Raw genomic sequence first — 23,015 nt, 5'->3', positions numbered from 1 at the left:
CAGGTACAGACACAGTAATTCGGGTATGCGTACCCGAATTCGGGTACGTCTGGCAACACTGACTGAGAGCGAACATTTCTGTGGCGTCCTAGACAGCCGTGAGACGAAAACGCGGGAGGGGCCGGAGGGGTGGTAGACGCGAGGCAGCGCCGCGCATGCGCAGAGTTAGGCTCGGCCGTGTGCGAGGCGGCGCGCATGCGCAGAGCACGCACGGCCCTCGGCCGCGTGCTTGGGAAGGGGGTTGAGAGAGGGGGAAAGACAGGTCGCGTCGCGCGCGCCCGGCAGTCGTGCACGCACAAGAGTCTAGCGACAGCAATGCTACCGTCCTGCAACTGGCAGCAAATGCCGATCCTCTCCGAAGTTGGCCGATCGGGAGCGCCTACCCCCTGGATGTTTGATTTCCAAGTATCTTTAATGTAACTATCCTAACCAAATCAACCGTCCACAAAGTTTTAAAGTATTTATAATGTAGCTAACCTAACCTAATTGACCATTAGTTATCATGTCCTTATCTAAAAATTACAATTTAATTAATAAATTTACTTTTATTTGCATTCATTATTCAAATATATTTATTACTTTTGAAATTATACGTGCTCGTATTTATTTTTACAAGTACAAAAAAAATTCGCACCTGCCGGGATTCGAACCGGCAACCATACGATTAGATGATAGCGCCGCTAAGCGTTCAGCCACGAGGCCATATTTAACGAATGGAAGTTTCAGATGACATATATGATCGTGCCGCCGGCCCCGGAACGAGCGTGAGCGATGCGGCAGCCGGCCCCGGAACGAGCGTTAGCGGTGCGGCAGTTGCAGGAAGGTAGTTGCTGTCGCTAGACTCTTCTGTGCACGCGACCACGCCGGGTCAGGGAGTTCAGGCTTCAACAATGGACCGCGAGGGCGGCGGCACGGGACGGAGGCAGCCGGCGGAACCGCCGCCCGACGGCGGCACGCACGCCTGGCTGGTGGCGGCGGCCAGCTTCCTGTGCAACGGCCTCCTGTTCGGCGTCATCAACACGTACAGCGTGGTGTACGTGCGCCTGCACGAGCGCCTCGTGCTGCAAGGCGTGCCCGACGCCGCGTCCAAAGCCTGTGAGTGGAGCCCGGCAGCAGAGAAATACGTTTTTTTTAAGTCTTTCGCGGTCATTGTTGCGAATAGTCTTGAGAAACCAATACACCACAATACAAACAAAAAATAAATTCAAATCCTATCTAACTACTAACAAAAGAATAAAAAGTAAACTGGCAAGAACAAGCGAATGGTCTTAAATGGAAGCTTTCTAAATGTAAGACATGTCCGCTATTAGTTATATCTCTTAAATAAAAATAATAAAATACAGGTAGGTAGGCTACACTCAAAGAGCCTTTAAATATTTGTACATATACCGCAAACATACATGAAGTAGCCATTAAATATATCATCGGCATTTTAAACACTTTTCAGTTTTAATGAATTGGTCAAAACGGCAGGTAGGCCTTCGAAAATATCACTGTTCTTCCTTGTTTTCATTCTAAAGGCTTCTGGAGTACAGATTAGCCACAATTGGATTTCTTCGGAACTAATGATCTGTCGGTTGGTATATATATATATATATATATAATTATAATTATATTTATAATTATAGTAAATTTTTACAGGAATTTTTGCCTGTAATATTTTTATATTGATAAAAGGCCTCCTGACTGCCATGCATCCCATCAAATAGCTCTTAAAATATTTACTGCCGTTTAGTTTGAAAAGTTATTAAGACATTTTAAAGATAAAGAAAACTTTACATTTAATTTATTGTAATGAAATTATTTTTGGTATAAATTTAAGTGTATATATATGTTTTATTAAATTTTATCAAAAGGAATCATGATTTATCATGAACAAAATAATATGCATCAAGCAACTGAGTGCTAATAACGTTCTGAAAAGCATCCGAAATCGAGGCTGACAATAAAGAAGTAAAACTAAAATTAAATAAAACTATTGCATTTTATAGTTATTCATTTTCTCACGAAGACCATACCATTCCTAAGACAGTAAAAAAAAAAATCATGCGTGTCCACCAAACGCGGTAAAAGTGAAACTTCACAGATAGAGGGATATCAAATTTGTAGGGTACCTATGCAAATATTTGAAACACATTAAATTTATGCCTTGTAAGTAGACATTTATTTACTAATGGCCAATACTACAGAGGAATCTAAGAATGAAATAATGTGTGAATGATAGTTAAGATACGATACGTATTTTTTTTTCGATTAAAGTTTATCTTCAACACCTGAAAAAAATGGATTGGTATATTGTTTACAACACTAAATTTGCCATTTTACGTGCGTTTATTTTAGAGCATATTGCAAATATCCTCAGAGGTTTCGAAAAAGAATTAGTATCCCCTCGCTCAACTTTTAAGAGGGAGGAGAAAAGGAGGGGGGGGGGGGGGGGGTGAGTGTTCAGTTTCGACATTGTTAATACAATACATTTGATCTTACAAGTTAGATGATACGCGCATATCACATTTTCAGCCATGGCCGTGGTAATGTTTACGAGTTTAAGATTTTTTTTTTAATTGTAGAGTTCAAAAAGTTGTACATTGAGTAACCGGGTGGGGGGAGGGGAGGGGAGGTCCAAACATTTTAAAGCGTCTGTGCCCTTGGCTTCTTTCTATGTATGGCCCTGTCTGTCGGCTGCAGATACTTTTCACTTCAATAACTTGCTCAAATTTATCAGCTCACAAAAAAAAAAAAAAAAAAAAAAAAAATAACAACCGCGAATGTGTCCGGGACACGCAAACGCAAACGGGTGTGTGTAATTTCACGTCGATACAGTTTGACGCCAGATTTGTCGCATTTCGCAACGCGGGCTCGGAATACGATTTGGGAAGGTTGGTAGTGTAGGTGGAGGGGGGGGGAGGATAAATTTTAATAAACAATCGTGCGTGCTGGCCTCGAATGTCACCGTAAACGCAACAGGCGAAGCGATGGAAAATGAGTGTCCTTGGACTTGTGATTGGATAATGTTTAGTCAATCGACGACCTCGGCCCCCTAGGGACTTGAGTCGGCAGGCGCTCGTCAACTGTTTACTAACGTTTCGGGTTTAGCAACGCGGCTGACATGTCCAGGGCTGAACATCTACGCTGTATTTTTGTTCCTTTTTTTTTTTTTTTTGACGTGACAACGTCTAATAAATCGATGAACGCCGGCTGCACGCACGAAAAAGTGTCCCGTTACGCACATTGTTCCGTTACGCTGTGTCCCGTTACGCTCATCGTACACTTGCGCCGCATCTATCTCTCTTCCACTCGACTGTTTATAAAGTGAAGTGAAAAAGTTAATGTGGTTTTCATTGCTTATTACAACAACAATTTCGGCAATAAATTTTAATTATTCTTGTATTTTAAAAATCTGATTACTAGTATATTTCAAGTATTTATTCTTTTATTATTAAAATAAAAATGATTCAATTTTATTCATAAAAGTATGCAATCATTTCATCAATGTTTTTTTATGACGTTGTCACGTTAAACTATCGTCCGTAAACCGACTTTACAGACAACCAATTTGTTTTTGTAAATGGAACAGAAATATCCAAGTAAAATTACAGGCATTTGTAAATTTGTACATTTACACGGACGTTCGCAGTACTACCGGATTCGAAAATCCTTACTCGAGTGTTTACGCTTTGTGTTTTCCCAGTAACCGCCATTATGGTTAAAGTTATTTGCAGACTTTTTCCTGAATACTTTTCCAGTGTTAACTGCGCCCATAATAAGCATGATACAAGAAAATAAAGTTAATTTTTTTATTACCTTTTCCACGGTTTAAAAAAAAAGTGCTTTAATTTAACATCAATTAAAATATTAAACTCCGTATTATCTCGAGAAAAAAAGTATTTAGGATGTGCAAAAATCATTACACCCATATGTTGTATATCATTCTTGTAATGTTACAAACTATTTCTTGGCAGCTGGTTTGTTCAAGGGAATCGTTTGTAAAAGTACAGATTTTTTTTTTTTTCCTTCTGTGTGATAACTTCCATCGCGCAAGCTAACGATGTGTCCAAGAGCGTACAACAGCTCTCTCTCCGCTGCTGGCGACCACCCGGCTCGACCCCGCCTCGTCAGGGGTGTATGTGTGTTAGTGAGGCGGGATGATAAGCGCGACGCTCGCTGGTATTTCTAGCGCGGTGTCTCCTCTCTAAGCGCAAGGCTCTGGACTGGCGCGCAGTCTTATCGTCTTAACGGGAAAACTGTTAAATTTGAGCGGTGACCGTGACATTATATGGCAGAGAAATGAAGATAAAGGTGTAATGCAAGGCCCTTAAGTGCTTTCAAGAATCTGTACTGTTTTTGACGTGACAACGTCTAATAAATCGATGAACGCCGGCTGCACGCACGAAAAAGTGCTCCGTTACGCAGATTGTCCCGTTACGCTGTGTCCTGTTACGCTCATTGTACGCTTGCGCCGCATCTATCTCTCTTCCACTCGATTGGAACAACCATCGATTTGACTTTTTCAAGGCACATTAAATTTGAAACACTCCCATTCGTTTCCTACTTTTCCTATCATCGTCCTATCCTTAACAGAATAACACAGATTGGAAGAAGTTAAATAACAAACATGTATAAAAATTATAGTTAAAATAATCTCTTCGTAAAAGTAATAAACATATTTGAATTAATGAGTGCAAATAGAAGTAAATTTATCAATTAAATTGTAGATTTCATTTCACTCCTTCTTTGTATCCATACAAAATAGTGATAATTCAATAAAAATGATTCAATTTTATTTATAAAAGAATGCAATCATTTAATCATTGTTTTGTTATGACGTCACGTTAAACTATCTTCCGTAGACCAACTTTACAGACAACCAATTTTTTTTTACGTTAAAAAATGATTCTGAAAACATGCGTTTTAGCCATTTTTTTTAACTCTTCTAGAAATACAGTTTAAAAACTTAATCCGAAATCAAAAGTACTTTTCGGTCCTCAGAGAACTCTTAAATGGTTTTCGTAAACAGATCCCACTCGGATGTGTTGAGTAGTTTTGAAATCGCGTTGTTTTTCCTGGAGCTCTGCGCACCGCGTGCGTGTGCCCGGGTGGGCGGGGGCCTTCAGAGCCGCTCCGGAAGGCCGCAGTGACCGCCACATGGCCCGGGGCTGCGCACGTGAGCGCGCGGGCTAAACCCCCGGGGTACCCGATGCGCTGCCCATGACGGCCCGTCTGCAATTTCGACGTCCTCCCAACCCCCGCGTGGTAGACTCTTTCTACTCTGGCCAACTCTTCATCCAGACCATCCTCTGTCTCCTGTACTTTCCTACACTTAATGCATGCAAACTTGCATCCCGCATGAATGCGCCCAGGGTTTTCCCTGCGTCTATGCAGGTTTTACCCGGGGCCCAACTTAACTAGTAGTTTAGACTAGAGATAAGAGTGAGGGGAGTTAGTCATGGCAACAATCGCTGCCATGGCCGGCCAATCCCCTCCTATAGCACACGATGCATGTGACCCTCTCCCTGCATGGCTAATCCCAGCATGACTAAGGCGTGATAGGCTTTCGGCCTGAGACGCACTTAGGTCCCTCCCTAACCCGGACCCCTCCCAAACACACTTAGTTTTTAGTTAGGTTAGGAAAAAATTATCGCGACGTCCTGAATCGCGTCCGACGGTGATTGGTCCACGTGACCCGCTGACGTCATGAGCTGTGTGGGCGATGGTCCGTATCTCCATTGTCCTTGTTCAACTTGAACTTCCCCTCCTCCCCCCCACCACCACTGGACCAATGTCCTTCTGGTAGCTTAGAAAAAGAACACTCGTGATATATTTTTTTTGTTTCCGATTCCCGTTTAGAAGGGGAAAAAAAATCAAACAGAAAAAAAACGGACGATGTGGTAGGAACGAGAAGACCAAGACGAAGAAAAAAAAAAATATTAGTGCTGAAACGAATTCATTTATGCAGAGTGCTTCTTAGAACTCATAAATAATAAATGATCACAACCTTCACAAGTTAACTGAATATTCAAGACTTAGCTGGCTGCGTACTAACTTACAATGCACGAAAACAATAGATGAAAACAATTTTTAAAAAAATCATTTCCGGCGTGATGTATTCACTGCGCTCTGGTGAGTGACTACTTTGGAAATCAGTAGTATCGGACATCGCAGTTGTGGAGAAGGCAGTTTTTCCGTGTGACAATGTGACATCATTCACATTAGGATGGGGACACGGACCACCCACAGTTTCGGACTACTGCAGATGGACCGCGAGATAAGATAACTTAGCTGTGCTCGCACAGATTGTCCGCTTCAAAGCTGTGCTTTGATTTAGCTGGAAGCTCCGGCGGCGATGTTTTCTTAACGACGGCCTCGTTAACGGGACGGGCGGGGTTTAGAGATCGCCGACAGCCGAAAGATTATATGGCTTTCTTGGACTTCTGGTTGGCCACAGGGTTGATTGGACGTGTATTACCCCTCGTACCTCAGTCGTTCGCTGATTGGTTGCCGCGCCCGGTTTTAAGGCTTAAGTTCGTCTCGCGAAATTGATATGGATTTAGACCGCGCGCCAGACGGTATAACTAGAGACCTGAAAAATTCGCGGATTCTTTTCGTGTTATGCTAAAATTCAAATAATTATACCTTAGTGCTGCTTCTGCCATTGGTTCACTGTTAATCTGGAAGACTGAGGGCCAATAAGAGACCCTCACTCATAGAAGTGTCGAATCACAGGCCACCCAGTCGAGACGACTCACAAGTCAGCAGCCAATGAACAGTTGGCATTTGCCCGAGTGTGTAGAGGATATTGGAGTCTAACATGGAGGTCATTGAACCCCCGAATTTTTCCGGTCTCTAGGTATAACTGAACAGCTTAAGCCGGAGTTACAATAGTCCGTCCTTCCGTCATCCGCCCGTCAATAACGTGACCTCCAGCCAATGCGATGGCCCGAAAAATCTAAAAGTTTGGTACCTGCGTACTTCTGACGGTCGGACGTATGGAATGTATACCTCAAAATGTCTGCACGTTTTCTGCGTGTCAAATCGTATCGTATTATTCTTTTTTTTTAATTTTTAAGCTGTTTCCATATTGTTTTTTTAAAACTTACTTTTAAAAGTTTTTTTTTGAAACAAAATAAACATCAGAGTTAAATAAGTTTAATTAATTACGTATGCTAACTCTTGACATCTACTTAATAAGCAGACAACGCACAGCTTTAACCTGTGGGTCTAGAAGAATGACATTTAGCATAGGAGGGAGTTAGTTCCCTAAATGGCTTAAGTATACACAAAGAAAGGATTTTTGAAAATTAATCCCATAAGGGGGTTAAACAGGGTTTGAAAGTTGTATGGAGCGAAATATCATTCAATGACTCACTCATCACGAATTCTCGGGAGCTGTAATACCTACAGACATGAAATTTGGCACGTGTATTCCTTTTGATAAGTAGTCATCCGCTAAGAAAGGATTTTACAAAAAAAAATCGGTCCCCAAGGAGCGTTGCGGGGCGTTAAATAACAAAATTTCCAAAATATCCCGTCCTTCAAACGTATGTCCTCCAGACTTGTCAGACAGCGCCGCGTACTTCAGCTATTTTTAAAATAAATTACTATAGTAAAGAAAAAAAATTGAATATAATGATTCATACCTATGTGCAATAACATTGGCTACATGACTAGTTTGCTTGTGCACTCTCTTAGTTTAGATATTTTGTGTTTATTTTACCTTATCGGCCAACTGATTGAAGGTTTTCCCCGAAAGTCAGTGTTTAGAATGTTATTCTTATCGCACAGACGCGTATGTGTATGTTTGAATTCCAGTCTTCTTGCTATCTCTTAGACCTTAGAGTCTCAAATGCCCAAATATGTACTAAATTCAATCCATATACTTTTGATTGTGTAAACATTTTAACTCTCAGTATACGGCGATTGGCAGGAGTAATTTCGTGGATGGAACGGAATTCGCATGGTACGGAAATGTGTAACCAGGATTCCGCGGCATCCATCTTGAATCCGCCATCTTGGAATATTTTAAAATACTCTATACAATTTTGACAATCCTTAGTTAACATTGAACTGTAGAAATAGCAGAGTGTTCGTCATACTGTAGAGACACAAAAATTTACTCGATGCCACGTTGAATAAAATAATATTGTGATTAAATTTTTACTGTTAAATCTAAAATGTTGTATCGGTTCAATAAGGCTATGGTTTGTTTGTAGGAAGTATTTTCAGACATATGTCTATGCTTTCAACCATATATATGTACTTAGTGTTATAATATGTGTTTTAAAATGTTTCAGGTTAACTTTGTCTTCATGTATCTATTGGACTGCTACTTTAGGATTGAAAAATACTTAAAATATAGCACCACGTTCGTAAATCTTTATATAATCAACAAAATTTGAATATTCAGTATTAAAATATTAAAAAATATATGTTATGGCTAGGGGTAAGCATTTTTCGCGAATATATCTGAACGCTCATTAAACTGCAATATGTTATGCCCACTCAAGCTGTTTCTTCCTTATGATTGGCGACCGTCTGCGAGAGAAGTCGTTGCCTTATCTGACCGAGCCACTCAGGACGCGTTTTCCGCACTGAATTACTGTTATTGGTGTTGTAGCAATCGACATGAGCCTGAAATAAACTCACCCAATCACGAAACACAGACGGTACTACAGTGTTTTAACTCATAACTAATCTCGGAATCTTTTCGCGAAATATGCATGGCCCTAGTTATGGAATAAAAACGGTTGAGATCGATATGGCGTCTTTCGGTTGTTATAATATCCTCCATTTTTGCGCGCCCTGTGAAAGATTGCCCCTGGCAACTTCGCCACACGTTGTCTCTCCGGACCAGCAGTGCTGTCAGAGCTGTTATCGCGGTGAGAGCTATCTGCGCCCGTCAACGAACAGACGTCGGGTCAAGGTGGCCCAGGCCGGCGCCCGTAACTCGTCTTTTTTTTTTTTTTTTTTTTCAGATTTCTTCTCTCGATAGTTCCCAGAGCGGCGAGTTCTCGCGGGAACAGCGCGATGGCGATGGCGATACTTATATTATTGAGGGTCTCTTATTGGCCCACGGTCCTCCAGATTAAAAATGAACCAATGTCAGAAGCAGCACAAAGGTATAATTATTTGAATGTTAGCATATCAAGAAATGAATCCACGAATTTTCCCGGTCTCTATACGTAACTACACCCAAGACATGCACCACTATATTTCAGCGTTGTTTGCGTTCTCGCAATTTTTTTAATCCTAATTAATCATAAACAAAAAAAAAGCAAACATCTTTTTTAGGTTTTTGGGCTTATAAACCACGCGTTGGTTGTTTCCTGAAATAATCCGGAGGCTTAATTTTCCTCATAGAAGATTAATTTTCTTCGCCGAGGGTTAAATTCCTTAAAATAACAAAAACGCAATCCTTTGGGGCATTAAGACCTTGATCATCAACTTTTGGAATCTTGCTGAGGGTTTTCTTTCGGCCAATAAAACATTACCATATGGATCTACTAATTCCAATGTATTGTCGGTTAGAACTATATTTAAGCAGAATTTTTTGCAGTGGTTGAAAGGAATTATTATCAGATGTCCACGTAAAAGTAGAAGCAGCAATTATAATAACTACTTGAATTTTTTAGCCTATCGCGAAATGAATCTGCGAATTTTTCATGTCTCTACCTTTCAGGGATTCTTACTCGATGCAAATACACGTATATGAATTTGAAGTCTATCTCATAGTCACTAAGTTCATGAAATTTTCCTGTTGATTTATTATTTAGTTATTAAAAGTTGAAAATTTATTTTTACGACCTAGTTAATGACACGTGTTCACTTTTAAGGTTAGATAAGCCGAAGATTAGACTAACCAAACGAAAGTACACTATAAAACAGACGATTTAAATAAATGCATGAGCACATTACGTTGCAGTCAAGGTTAGCAACAACTTTGGACATGTAAATGTTTGTACCTAAATCGAATCTACTGGTTGCGGGTGAATGCGTTTATTTATTTTGGAACTCAGTTGATAACGAGACGAGATAACAGAACAATAGCAACCAACATAGCATCGATACGAACTCACGTCATTAATTAGACAATGGAAGGGCAACGACACACTAACAGAAAGTTACAAATTTCAAGTAGGGCCTAAGCTGTAAGATGGGAAATACGGAACGGATCACAATTATGCAGGATTGGGCGACGGCGAAACCCCTACGCGATCTACGTATACAGAAAAAAGTTTTCTGTAATTTTACAAAAGATTCATTTTGAAACCAATTACCAAGTTATGGTTTGTCATACTACAAGAGAAGATAACATTATACAACACATGGCTATGGTTATTCTTGCAAATATGAAATAATTTTTTTTCCAGATAGTACTGAGAAAACTTGAGTATTTATTACGGAAATTAGCGCATAATTTTATATTTTAACTGATGTATCATTCAAGCATATTTTTTTAAAAAACCATGGAAATATAATAGAATCTTCAACTATTTTATTTTGTTTTGTTTTGCTGTGCAGTTTAATACTTACAAATAGCTTTAAGTAGTGGAGTTACTGGGACACCCCAAAGCATAAATGCCCGGGAAAGAATCCGAACTCAGTATTACTGCGAACACAATTTTGTAGTAATACAGTTTGTTTTCATGTAAATGTAAAAATTTACAAATATGTGTAAAGTTATATCAACAATATTTTTTTTTAAATAAATAGCACGGTGTAAATTCTTTGAAAATCGCCGAAAATGTTTTACGCTTAAGTTTTGTCGAGATCACGGAAACAATGCCCTCCAAATGCAGTGTGACGGGAGCTAAGCGGAGCTCTCGAGGTAGTCTTAGTCGCGGTAGTCCGACAGCTTTGTTCCAACCTTTTGGTCGACAGCCTCCACCAGTCCTCCCACATGTGCGCCCTATAAGTAGGGACTGGAAAAATTTGCAGTTTCGATGTCCTTCAAGATAGGCTACACAGTCCTCAGTATACCCGGGAAAATAACGCCTGTTCATCGGCTGCTGACTTGTGAGTCGTCTCAACTAGTTTGCTTGTGATACAATACTTCTTTGGTTGAGTATTCCCCATTGGCCCAGAGTCGTCCAGATGAACAGTGAACCAATAACAAAAGCAGCTTAAAGGTATAAGTATTTGAATTTTAGCGTATCGCTAAATGAATCCGCGAATTTTTCCGGTCTCTACCTATAAGGGTAGCTTGGGAGTGGCTCACAGATCCTTTTATTAATTCCAGAGCAAGCAAAATTACGACAGAGCTGTCCAGGGATTACTTCCCCCCTTTGATCAGGAAGGTGTTAGAGCCTCAGCTTGATCGAAGTCATCACCTTAACCCCCATGCCTCACTCATCTAATCAGACAGTTGGCTGTGTCCCGTGGTAGGCCGACAGATTGTTCCGACCTACGGCCGGCATTCTTCATCATCCAAGTTCAAAGGTAATGACGACATAATCCAAGATGTCGGTGAAGATGCCATTGGTCAAAAGTTTATGATGATGTAATCCAAAATGGTGGTGGTAATGTCATAAGTCAAAAGCGAATTTTACATAGTCCAAGATAGCAGAAGTGATGTAATAGGTAATAAGGTAAAGATTTCATAGTCCAAGCTGGCGAGCGGAAATTATGTAATACAAATGGTGGAAGAAAATGGCATAATACAATATGGTGACGGTGATGTTATAGGTCAAAGATGATGATGAAAAATGCATCCATTCACATGTGCGCCCTATCAGGGTAGAGTGGGAAAAATTCCAGTTAGTTTTTTTTTTTACATTCCACAGCTGTATAAATTAAACAGAACTGCTAGGGATCACTCCCTCTTTTTTTGATCGGGAAGGTTCGGCGATGACCAGCGGCTGGGGCCACCAGCATAGTCATTGCCTCAGCCACGTACCTCGTTGGCTGTGTCCTGAGCCCTAAGACTTTACCAGCACTGCTGGCGCCTACCCCGATCCCCCACATCACACTGGGACCACTCAAAACACCCAGTGAACCCGTGGTCAGGTGGAGGCCTATCCAAGCCTGTGCCAGCTGTCCAGGCTAGTACCGGAGCTGTGTCGTCACTCACCACGTCGACTCCGCATCGGGCTAGGGAACCCTTGGAGCCTGCTCCAAGCGATCGGAGCACCACTACCAAGTACGAGTCCTGTCCAATCAGAATCCAGGGCCTCGGAGAAAACCTCAGCGGGACACCATTCAATCTTTCATGGATTCTTCCCGTACTACTACCAACTTGGTGTCTATGCGGCACAAGACCGTTCGCCAACATGCTGACCGACCGCCACTCTTTAGAGTCACTCCATTGGATGTCCTCGTCTCCCGGACTACCCTCCGACCTGCCGTACCTCTGCCCGACAGGTTTACAATCGATTAAGGCCCGGACGTGCCTGGACTCATCCGGCGGCGACCGCAGGAAGCCCTGGCTAGACATGACAGACCAACCGTGCGCATGCTGGAGGGCCTCGGGGGTTACCCCGGTACCTCCCCCGACCACTGGACTAGGGAAACGTATCACACCTAGTCGAGCACTTTACAGCTCTTTTTTTTTAAGCCCGATGCCATTCTCGGTCGTTTCCATTACCATAGGCCTGATCCATTCACTATGGGGCCCTTGGGACCAATACACCGAGGCTCGGCAGTTGAACCCCCCAGAAAGGCTTCAAACGCATCTGCTGTTGCCCGCAGATTCAGCCAATTCACCATTTCTGGTTCCATACATGCAACTGAGGATGGACTGCGGCAGGGTTACGCGCCCGGCATTGTCCTCTTCAGTTAAGGCGATGCTTATGACCAGAGGTTGAGGCTGCCCATCCCAACAATAGTCACCACGATTCACCCCCCAACAGCGGTGCCCACGTGGAGGCAGAGGATTTGCCACTTGGTGCGGAGAGGCTATGTAATCGCGTGCTTGCACCCATTCCGCAAACCTGTTGGATCATGTCTCGTATACTAGAGCCGGCAACTATTGTGTTTGTTTCGTCTTTTCGTTTTGTCGTGTTTTTGTCTCGTTTCAACTGTTGTGCTGAAATTTTTTTTGGGTTCAATATTTTTGTGCTGTCATCATTTGTGGTTTTTTTTTCGTTCTCTTAGTCCATTTTTCTTTGTTTTTCTTTGTTTGTTGACCATATTATTGTTATGGAATATTATGTGGTGTTTATATCCTGTTGACAACAGCAATTTTTTTGCTTAATTTGTGTTTTTGTCTTTTGGGTATTTTTAGTTTTCTTCTACAGAAAAGTGCTTAGCAATGGCTAGAGACATGCAAAATTCGCGGATTCATTGACCTCTAGGATAGACTCCACAGTCCTTTAAATACTAGCTGAAATGACACCTGTTCATTGTCCACTGACGCGTGAGACGTCTCAACTAGGCTGTCCGTAATAAATTCGGCACTTTCTTGGTTTAGTAGTGATTCCCATTGGCTCACAGTTCCCCGGATAAAATGTGGGCCAATCGCAGAAGAAGCGGTACGAAGGTATAGCTAGTTGTTTTGATGCTAGCCTATCGCGAAATGAATCCGCGAATTTTGCATGTCTCTATAGCGATGGCGTATGTTCCAAAAGCTCGCGTCAAGTCACGCACTCCCATTGCACAAATTTTTCAAAGATAATAGAGCCGGCAGCAGATCCGACCCGCCATGTGTCTGCCGACAAGTTTTGAGGATCTCTCCTCCTATTTGATAACCCAGCCTTCATGGCCTAATAGGATTTTAAGGCTGGGGGCCCCCATGGGCATGGATGCGGATACGCCGCATACGCAACCAGGACTCAGCTGACCAGAAAGTTGGATGCTCCCTTAGCCCTGTGGAGTCGTCATCACTTCTGGCGCCTGCCCCAGTCTCCCGCATCACGCTGGGACCCCTCAATCGCCCAGTGTCTGCCGACAGCGCCGTGAGAGCCGTCGTGAGAGCCTATGTCGCGCTGGCGTCCCAGGACGGACACGCTGGCTGGGCGGGGTGACCCCCCGGCCCCGCGGACCCGGCGAGGCGACGACTCGCGACACGCCAAGGCCCGACGTCGACCTTCCTCGCCGCAGTCGCTCTCGAACCTTCGGAACCAGCGCCAGGTCCCCGCGTAATTCAAGAACAAGGTCCGTTCCCGAACTCCCGAACTTCTTGGTAGATTCTCGGAGATCTCGAGCTGAACTAACAACTTTGAACCTGCAACTCAACAAGACTCGATGTAAGCTTTTGAACATACGCCATTGCTAGAGACCGGGGAAAAATTCGCGGGTTCAATGACCTGTAGGATGAACTCCATAGTTATACGTACACTCGGTCAAATGCCACCCACTCATTGGCTGCTGTCTTGTGAGACGTTCCAGCGAAGCAGCCTGTGATTCGATAAAGCTTTGGTTGGGTGTTTCTCATTGGTCCAGAGTCATCCAGGTGAGTTGTGAGCCAATAGCAGAGGCAGCACTAAGGTATAAAGATTTGTATTTTAGTCTATCGCGAAATGAACTCGAGAATTTTTCCGGTCTCTAGCCATTGCTAAAGCACATGTATGTCTGTGGAAGAAAACTACAAAAAAAAAATAATAAAACAACACAAAAGACAAAAAAAAAAAAACAAATTGAAGCAAAAAATTGCTGTTGTTGTCAACAGGATATAAACACCACACATAATATTCCATAACAGGAATATGGTCAACAAACAAAGAAAAACAAGGAAAATGGACTAACAGAACAAAGAAACCCCTACAAATGAATCTTTCAAAGATAAAATTAACAAGACTCTTCTTGGAGCATTAGCAGAAGTTTAGAAACTTTATTTTTAACTCACATGACTCATGTTAAAGTATTAACAGAATAATCTTAACTTATTTTTTACTTCAAAATACTTAAGTTGGATGATTATTAGAAGTTTCAAAAACTTGTTCGAAACCACAAGACTCTAATTTTCAAGTATAGCAGATGTTTAGAAACTTTTTTTTTTGAACTCACACGAAGTTTATACTGGAAAGCTATTCAGGGAACGGTTTGCATATAACTTTAACTATTGGAGGCACTGAGACAACACAAAGCATAAATGCCCGGGTGAGAATCCGAACCCAGTATTACCTCGAACACTATTTTGCAGTGATACAGTTGTTTTCGTGTAAATGTACAAATGTAAAAATATCTGTAATTTTGCATTAATATTTCTGTTTCATTTACAAAAAAACTTACCGTGTATGACGCGAAATAATAGTAACTTATCTATATCAAAGATCAGTCTAAGTGAGAAGTTCTGACTACACTGTTAAATATTACAATAAATTTACAGACTTTTCAACGAATAATTAATCTCAAATAAACTAAGAGTTCTTCGTAATTTAAAAATAATTAAAGCTTCTAAGATTTGAATTCCGAGTTGTATGTTTCACCATAAACAAAGCTAAACTAACACGTGGACAAAATAAGTTTGTTCTTAACAAGTATTTTTTGAAAGGTTTGTTAATACGTACACCAAAAATATATTTTTTTGGATTCGTGTTCAGAGTAAGTGGTCTCAGCGTTCGTAAATTTACGAAGATTCCTGAGTAATGTGTAACCAGTGTTCTTCGTAAATTGAAGGTGAAAATTTTTTACAGTGTAAGCGGCGTATTGCGTGCTGGGATTCTTCGTATTTGGATGGGAACGCGTTGGTCGGAACGGACGGACGCAGACAAATAGCAGGCGGAGCCAACTGTTCCAAGAAACGTCAGTCATCGTAATGGTGCTGGTGCGCGGATCTCCGCATCGGCACGCAAACAACTCCGTGATCAACATTTTTTGAACGGGTAGTGAAAAACGCCGCGCCCAACGAGATTTTTCAACCTCCTTGGCCAGGGTCTCGCCGATACCCACTCCTCCTTGGCCTACCTAACAACTCAGACTTTTTACCCAAAGTCTCCGCCGGTGTGACGGGTCTCGCTCTTAAAATATTGCAGCGTGCATTTTAATGGGCATTTACTCTCTCTTTCCAATGCACGATATCTGCCATTAGCGCTGTCCTTGTTTCAGTGTCCAATGTTGCCAGATATACCCAAAGAGTACAAATGTTTTAGACACAACCTTGTAATTTAATGATTTTTTATATTATTTTGTAAAGGAAAATTTGATATGATAATTTTGGAAATACATTTTATTGTTGTATTGCTTCAAGAGCAACGTATTGTAAGTATAAACTGAACTGAAAAATGCCAACTTGGTTTCAACTATTTTTTGCCATAAATTTTTTTATATCGTTTAGTATTTAAATGTTGGCTCTGTTCGAACATAGTACATAATTAATAGAATGTGTTGATATTAATACTTATTGACCAACTGCCACTAATAGTATCTAATGTGAAATAATAACTGGCGTTTAGAATTTTTTTCAGAATGTATACAATTGTAGAAATACTGTCAAAAAAAAACACTATTTTATGTTCTTATACAAATAAATAATAAAATTGAAACAAATTATTGAAAATATACAAAATGAGAATTTAAATGTTAACAAGCTGGATATTATCAATATTGAGCCATTTGCTCTGAACTAGTCTACAATATAAGCGTGAGGGAGATCATAGTACTTTCTTACTGGGTCTAACACTTTTTTTTTAAATTATTAGTGTTTTAGTACGTTTACCGACAGATCTAGTAGGTACTTTTATTTAAAATTAAAAATGCTGTAGGAGAACAAATGTGGCCACCAAACATTCCACAGCCATCAATGCTAGCAGTTTTTTTTTAAATAGAGATGTTTCAGAAATTATATTTTAAATTCGTATTTACTTTTAATTGTAAAATTTGCTATGTGAAAAAACATTCCAGAAATTTCACCAATAAATTTAGTAAACAAAAACGTAAAAATATAAAAATAATTATAGATAGGGACCGCAAAAATTCCAGTTTTCATTACCTGTAGGATAGACTTCACAATCTTATGTACCCTAAGAAAAATGTCACCTATTCATTGGCTACCAACTGGTGTGGCGTTTCAAATTGGCAGCCTGTGATACGGCACTTCTTTAATTGAGGGTTTCTGATTGGCCAAGAGTATTCCCTATGAAACTGTGTGCCAATAGCGGAAACAGCTTAGAGGAAAATATTTTTTTTATCCTATCGCGAAATTAATCCGCGATTTTTTTCCGGTACCTTATTATAGAACCACCAATGTACCAGTTTAACAATATTTCGAAAACGAAATTCTTACATGCGTTTGAGAAACGCCGTGCCAGAGATGTGATGGAAATATCATCTATTACTAATCGGTAGAGACGTGCATATTTCCCGAAAAGATTCTCAGACCAGCTGACAGCTAAAAGGCCGTAAAATCGTCTGTGTTTTTTTATTCGGTGAGATTCTTTCAGGTAAATCTCTACTGTTTGAACACCAAAAACAGTTAATGCAGTGCGGAAGCAAACGTGTCTGAAAGGCTCGGTCAAATAGGGCAACGACTTCTCTCGCAGACGGCTATCAATCACAAGGAAGAAACCGCTGGTGTGGGTATACCTACTTTGTTGGAGTCTTAAAGGCGATAAGATTTTTTTTTCTCGCGAAAAAATGCCTGCCCCTGCAAATCGGGAATCCTGTTGCGTCCGCCATTTTGTTCGTGGTGACGTCATAGATGTATCGAACGTTATTGGTTGGAAACATTCGTCGCCGCCGTCACGCTATTTTTATTCCAGCATAAATCGTACAGATTAATTTTTTTCCAACTTATTGTTTGTCTTTATGAACCTGCAGCCGAATTTTGTCGTACGAATTCAGACCATAGAGCAATTGGGGGGGGGGGGGGGGGGGGGTATATAAGTGTGACTCTTACAGTGAAAACAGAAACCCTGTTTTGCGTAATACGTGCCGCCATCTGATGGTTGGGCCTATAACTACTAACAAAATAAATTTCGGCTTAAGTTTCAAATCCAAAGTTTCGTCTTTGGTAATGATAAGCTTGGTATAAAATATTTAAACTCAGCAAAAAAAACCACTTGATATTGTTTTGTAAAAAAATAATTGTGTTATGTGAATAAATGTTTTACTGGTTTGTTTGCCCGATAATGTATGATGCAATACTTCTCAAAAAAAATCGATGTAGATTTGTTAGTAACATATCATGAAAGCTGCCATCTAGCGGATGGGCCTGAAACTACTTCAAATCAAACTAGGTTACAGTGTCCCGTGGTTCAGACCGGTAGCCTACAACTCACGTAGTTTCGGTTCCCTACCACGTTCGTGCAACTTCAGATTTCTCTCAAAAATTGAAATTTAAAAAAAAAACCGAAGGGTTAGGTTAGGTTTGGTCAGTCACAACATGCTTGTTTTCATTGGAAACTTCTGATTTAGCGTCTGAAGTGGCGTTATTACCAAAACGTCAATACTTTGGAAATCTTCGGAAATTCTTGCAGGGAACCGAAACCACGTGAGTTGTAGGCTTCCCGGTTCAGACCGTGCACGCGCGCGAGGGGGTGGTCGAACCCAGCATGCCGCTGAATGGTCACCGTCTCCGGCCGCGCGGGTCTATTTCCAGTCCGGTGTGCATTGCACCCGGGTGCCTGCACTCGGGCTCTGCTGTCCTTGGTCCGTCGCCAAGGGGGCCGAGGGCCAGACGAGAATATAACACCCCTCTCCCCCCCCCCCCAGCCCGGGGCTTCGGCCCAGGGCCGCAAGAGTCGCCGCCCCCCCCCCCCCTCCGGTTGGAAGAGGGGGGGGGGGGGGGGGTAGAGCCCGGAAAAATTCGCGGATTCATTCGGCGATAGGCTAAAATTCAAATGCATATACCTACCTTGTAGATGATTTTGCTATTGGCTTACTGTTACATCTGGACGAATCTCAACCCTTTATGAACCCTCAACCAAAGAAGGATCGAATCACAGACGAACCAGCTGAGACAACTTACAAGTCGGCAGCCAATGAACTTGCGTTACTTGCCCGAGTGTACAGGGGAATACGTGGACTATCGTGAAGGCCATCTAAACCGCGAATTTTTCCGGTCTCTTGGCGGGGGCGGTGTTAGGCGGGGGGGGGGGGGGGGGGGGGCACAACCTCGCGGCAAGTGACCAGCCAGGCAAGTATCACCGGTTATCCGGAAGTATTACCGGTTCTCTCGGTCTCAAGGTGGACTGCACACATTCACACTGGGGAAGGTCCAATTAGAAAACCCTCACATCCTCAAATACCATCATATCCTTAGTACTCGAAGGATTCGATATTCGAGGCAAAAGGATATATATATATATATATATATATATATATATATATATATATATATAATGTTAGAGGAAATAAAGTTAACCAAACAAATTAACTCTGATAACCTCTGAAGTACTAGGTCTTTTTTTTTCTTCCTTCATACATATCCTAGTAGTAGTTCATGAATAAAACAATAGGGTTAAATGTTTCAACACCATAGTTAATATTTAGTTTTTTTTCTTTCATTTATTGTACATTAATTTATTTTGGACACTTGAGACCTATATTCGGATTCGAGAAGATTAAGATTGGACCCCCATCGCTAGGGACACCTGTATTTCGCGATTTCATTTCATGACGAGAGTAGTATACAAATGGGGATACTGGGACTGGGTTCTGGGTGTGGTGTCTGTGGTGTTTTCCGCCATCTTGGATTGTGACGTCACGGCGGCCATCTTGGATGGATGTGACCTTGACCTTGACCTTGACCCCATCGGCCATTTTGGATCCGCCATCTTGGATCCGCCATTTTGGATCCGCCATCTTGGATCCGCCATATTGGATGACGTAATTGTGTTCTCGAAAATTCCGGCGATGTGTTGTCCGCCATTTTGAAATATGACGTCACCGTTGCATTTTTCGTTACGGCCGCCATCTTTAACTTTTTTATTTATTATCCGATTTTAATGAATTTTTTTTAAAAATTATAAAAAAAATTCAAATAATAAAATTTTAATAAAATACTTATAAAAAATATACTTTTACGACACGGAGTTCGGAGTCCTCGGTTCGAACCCGGTGGGTGCAAAAAAATTAAAAATGGCGACCGATCCTTCCCCCGTGGTGGACGCAGGCAGACTGACTCCCACCACTTTTTTTCAAAGCATATATATCGTCATCTAGTATGATGTCATGTCCGCCATCTTGTCTTTGATGCTGGAAGCCATCATCAATGTATCGTCGGCGAGAGTGCGCTGACACCATGTTAGTTTAGTTCTTATCCGCTAGAGTGCAGTAATCATTTATTACTGTGACACCCGCCATCTTGAAATTTGGCCGCCATCTTGAAAATCCGTAATTATTTAGCTAGAAATTCGGGAAAAGTTCCAAAATTCATTAAATAAATCACTCATTAATTTACATATTGATTCGATCGATTCCCGTCCTCGATTCGATACCCGATCGATGCAATAATGTTTAATTTTATGAAAAAATAATAATTTCAATAAACCATGTTAAACTTTCGTAAAGAGACTCTAAATCCTCTACGACCATCATCCTATCAGACATCAAGACTACCATATTGGAAATTCGTAATTTTAATGCTAGAGATGCGGGAAAAAATCCAAAATTCATTAAATAAATTAGTAATCCATATAATGATTGATTGGATCGACTAAGGTCCTTGGTTCGATCCCTGACCGATACAAAACAACTTTAATTTAAAAAAAATACTAAAAAAGTGTTAAGTTTGAGAAAATAAAAACACCACAAGTTCTTTTAAAAAAAATTTATTACATAAATTCAATACACTACTACAAGTACAAAAAAATACACAGACAAATTACCAAAGCCTTTTGGATTCCTCGATTCAAACAGTCTTCTTATTGTACGGACTAAGCCTTTTACATGACTTTAAATGTCTATCCGATCCGTTCATCACCACAGCCAGAGACGGACTGAAATTCATAGCACTTATATATAGTCTCATTAGCCGGTACAACACATGAGTCAAATCAATAACCATGTTCATTATATGTCTCGGAGCATTTTTTATAATGACGATGTAAACTATCGAGACGCGAAATTAGTTTATTGCACTTATTGCACTGAAATTGTATTCTTTGAACATTATTAGAACAACCGCTTCTTTCATGTCTGCGAGCATTTGAGGTGATAGTAAATGATGCACCACAGTATTTGCACTGATGCGAAGTACGCTCTTCATTAATTGAAGTATTCAATGCTGATGAAACTTCAGCTGATGGTGGAACAGCACGTATCGAAGTCTCCTCCAGTGTTGTCAGAGGCGATGCCAACGGGATCTGCTCCAACATCGTCGGCGCCGACGTCATGATTCCCGTAGTCGATGGTACATCCTCCATCGAGTACGACGTTAAAGTCGGTAAAGATGCCATCGAAGTCTCAAGAACAGGCAATTACGCGACTTATGCACCAGAAGAAACAAACTAGGTGATCCATACACCGTCGACGACAGTAACAAACTGAGCGTCCTGCTGTCTAGGACTCGTTTATATACATTAACCGGTTTGAATAATACGCTAGTCAAATCAAGAACAATTTACTAAAATACTAGAGTCAAAACAACATTAAAAAAATAGAAGCACCATCAAAATAAAAGGAAGCACATTTGGAAGCACCTTCAAAAAAGGAAAAACAATAGGAAGCACCGACTACGAAAAAACAGCACATTTGGAAGCACCGTCATCGAATAGGCAGCACATTTGGAAGCACCGACTACGAAAAGGCAGCACATTTGGAAGCACCGACAACGAAAAGGCAGCACATTTGGAAGCACCGACTACGAAAAGGCAGCACATTTGGAAGCACCGAATACGAAAAGGCAGCACATTTGGAAGCACCGACTACGAAAAGGCAGCACATTTGGAAGCACCGACTACGAAAAGACAGCACATTTGGAAGCACCGACTACGAAAAGGCAGCACATTTGGAAGCACCGACTACGAAAATGCAGCACATTTGGCAGCACCGACAACGAAAAGGCAGCACATTTGGCAGCACCGACAACGAAAAGGCAGCACATTTGGCAGCACCGACAACGAAAAGGCAGCACATTTGGAAGCACCGAATACGAAAAGGCAGCACATTTGGAAGCACCGACTACGAAAAGGCAGCACATTTGGAAGCACCGACTACGAAAAGGCAGCACATTTGGCAGCACCGACAACGAAAAGGCAGCACATTTGGAAGCACCGACAACGAAAAGGCAGCACATTTGGAAGCACCATCATCGAAAAGGCAGCACATTTGGAAGCTCCATCAACAAAAAAAAAAGGCAAAAAGGAAGCACAAGTTACGAGTTAGAAATCAGAATACAAGAAATAAAAACATTAAATTCTTATAATTTAAATTATTTATTTTATTGCTTTACATTATAAGTACAAATGCAAGTAAAACAAGCCATTATTGTATGTAGCCAGCATTCCTCAGTTCCTTGAGTATGAAGGATATTTCTTTGATGCACGAATAATTTCCTGCACAAAGCGAACCATGTAGAAGTCTTAGCCGGTCAACCAATATGTTTGGATCTTTCCATGATGTGTAATCAATCTCTTCTACCACCATCTTCCTTGCACCTTTATAAATATTATGATCTCTGGTGTCTTCCGTTTTACCACCAACCTCAGGGTAACTTTCATGTTTGAGACGGTGATCATCACAAGCTTGATCAGATTTATTTAATATATCACGTCGTTTCCACCGTTTCGGTCTCAGGACACCGCCACATTCTTCGATCTTGGCAGCTTTAGGTGCTTCATCATAGTCTATGTCTTTGTCAACAGCCTCAGAGTCACTGTAACAATCACCGTAGAAGGAATCGTCTTCACCCAATTTACCGTAATAATTCGATGTTGATGATGTTGAAGTGTCTTCATCGTCTTCATGCTTCCTTTTTAGGAGTCCATCATTTTTACAAAGTAGGAAAGATCTACTTAAATTCGGCTGGAAATATATTCTCACTTTTAACGTTAAGGATTCTTCCATTGTCTTCATTCTTCCGTAAATCATCAACCTCCTTCAATTTAAGTTCTTTGTCGAGATCGGAAGAGCCAAGAAAATTATTGTCGTAATGCAGATCACTCTTCCTTAGGATGGTAGATTCATCGTTGTCCTCTAGCTTG

The 23,015-nt window shown here is 41.2% G+C and overlaps 1 protein-coding gene across 1 annotated transcript in view; it reads left to right on the top strand.

Annotated features, from left to right (window-relative positions):
* Positions 1 to 298: 298 nt before the first annotated feature.
* Positions 299 to 23,015, top strand: part of LOC134537578 (monocarboxylate transporter 10) — a 73,710-nt gene continuing 50,993 nt past the window's right edge. Inside the window, exons 1-2 of the mRNA XM_063378164.1 lie at positions 299 to 416; positions 727 to 1,095. Of these exons, the coding sequence (XP_063234234.1) occupies positions 891 to 1,095 (205 nt within the window). The 5' untranslated portion in view covers positions 299 to 416; positions 727 to 890. The remainder of the gene's footprint in view (positions 417 to 726; positions 1,096 to 23,015) is intronic.

This window comes from Bacillus rossius, chromosome 12 (assembly GCF_032445375.1).
Source record: "Bacillus rossius redtenbacheri isolate Brsri chromosome 12, Brsri_v3, whole genome shotgun sequence".
Taxonomy (NCBI): Eukaryota; Metazoa; Arthropoda; class Insecta; order Phasmatodea; family Bacillidae; genus Bacillus; species Bacillus rossius.
This window is presented reverse-complemented; position numbering and strand designations above follow the sequence as displayed.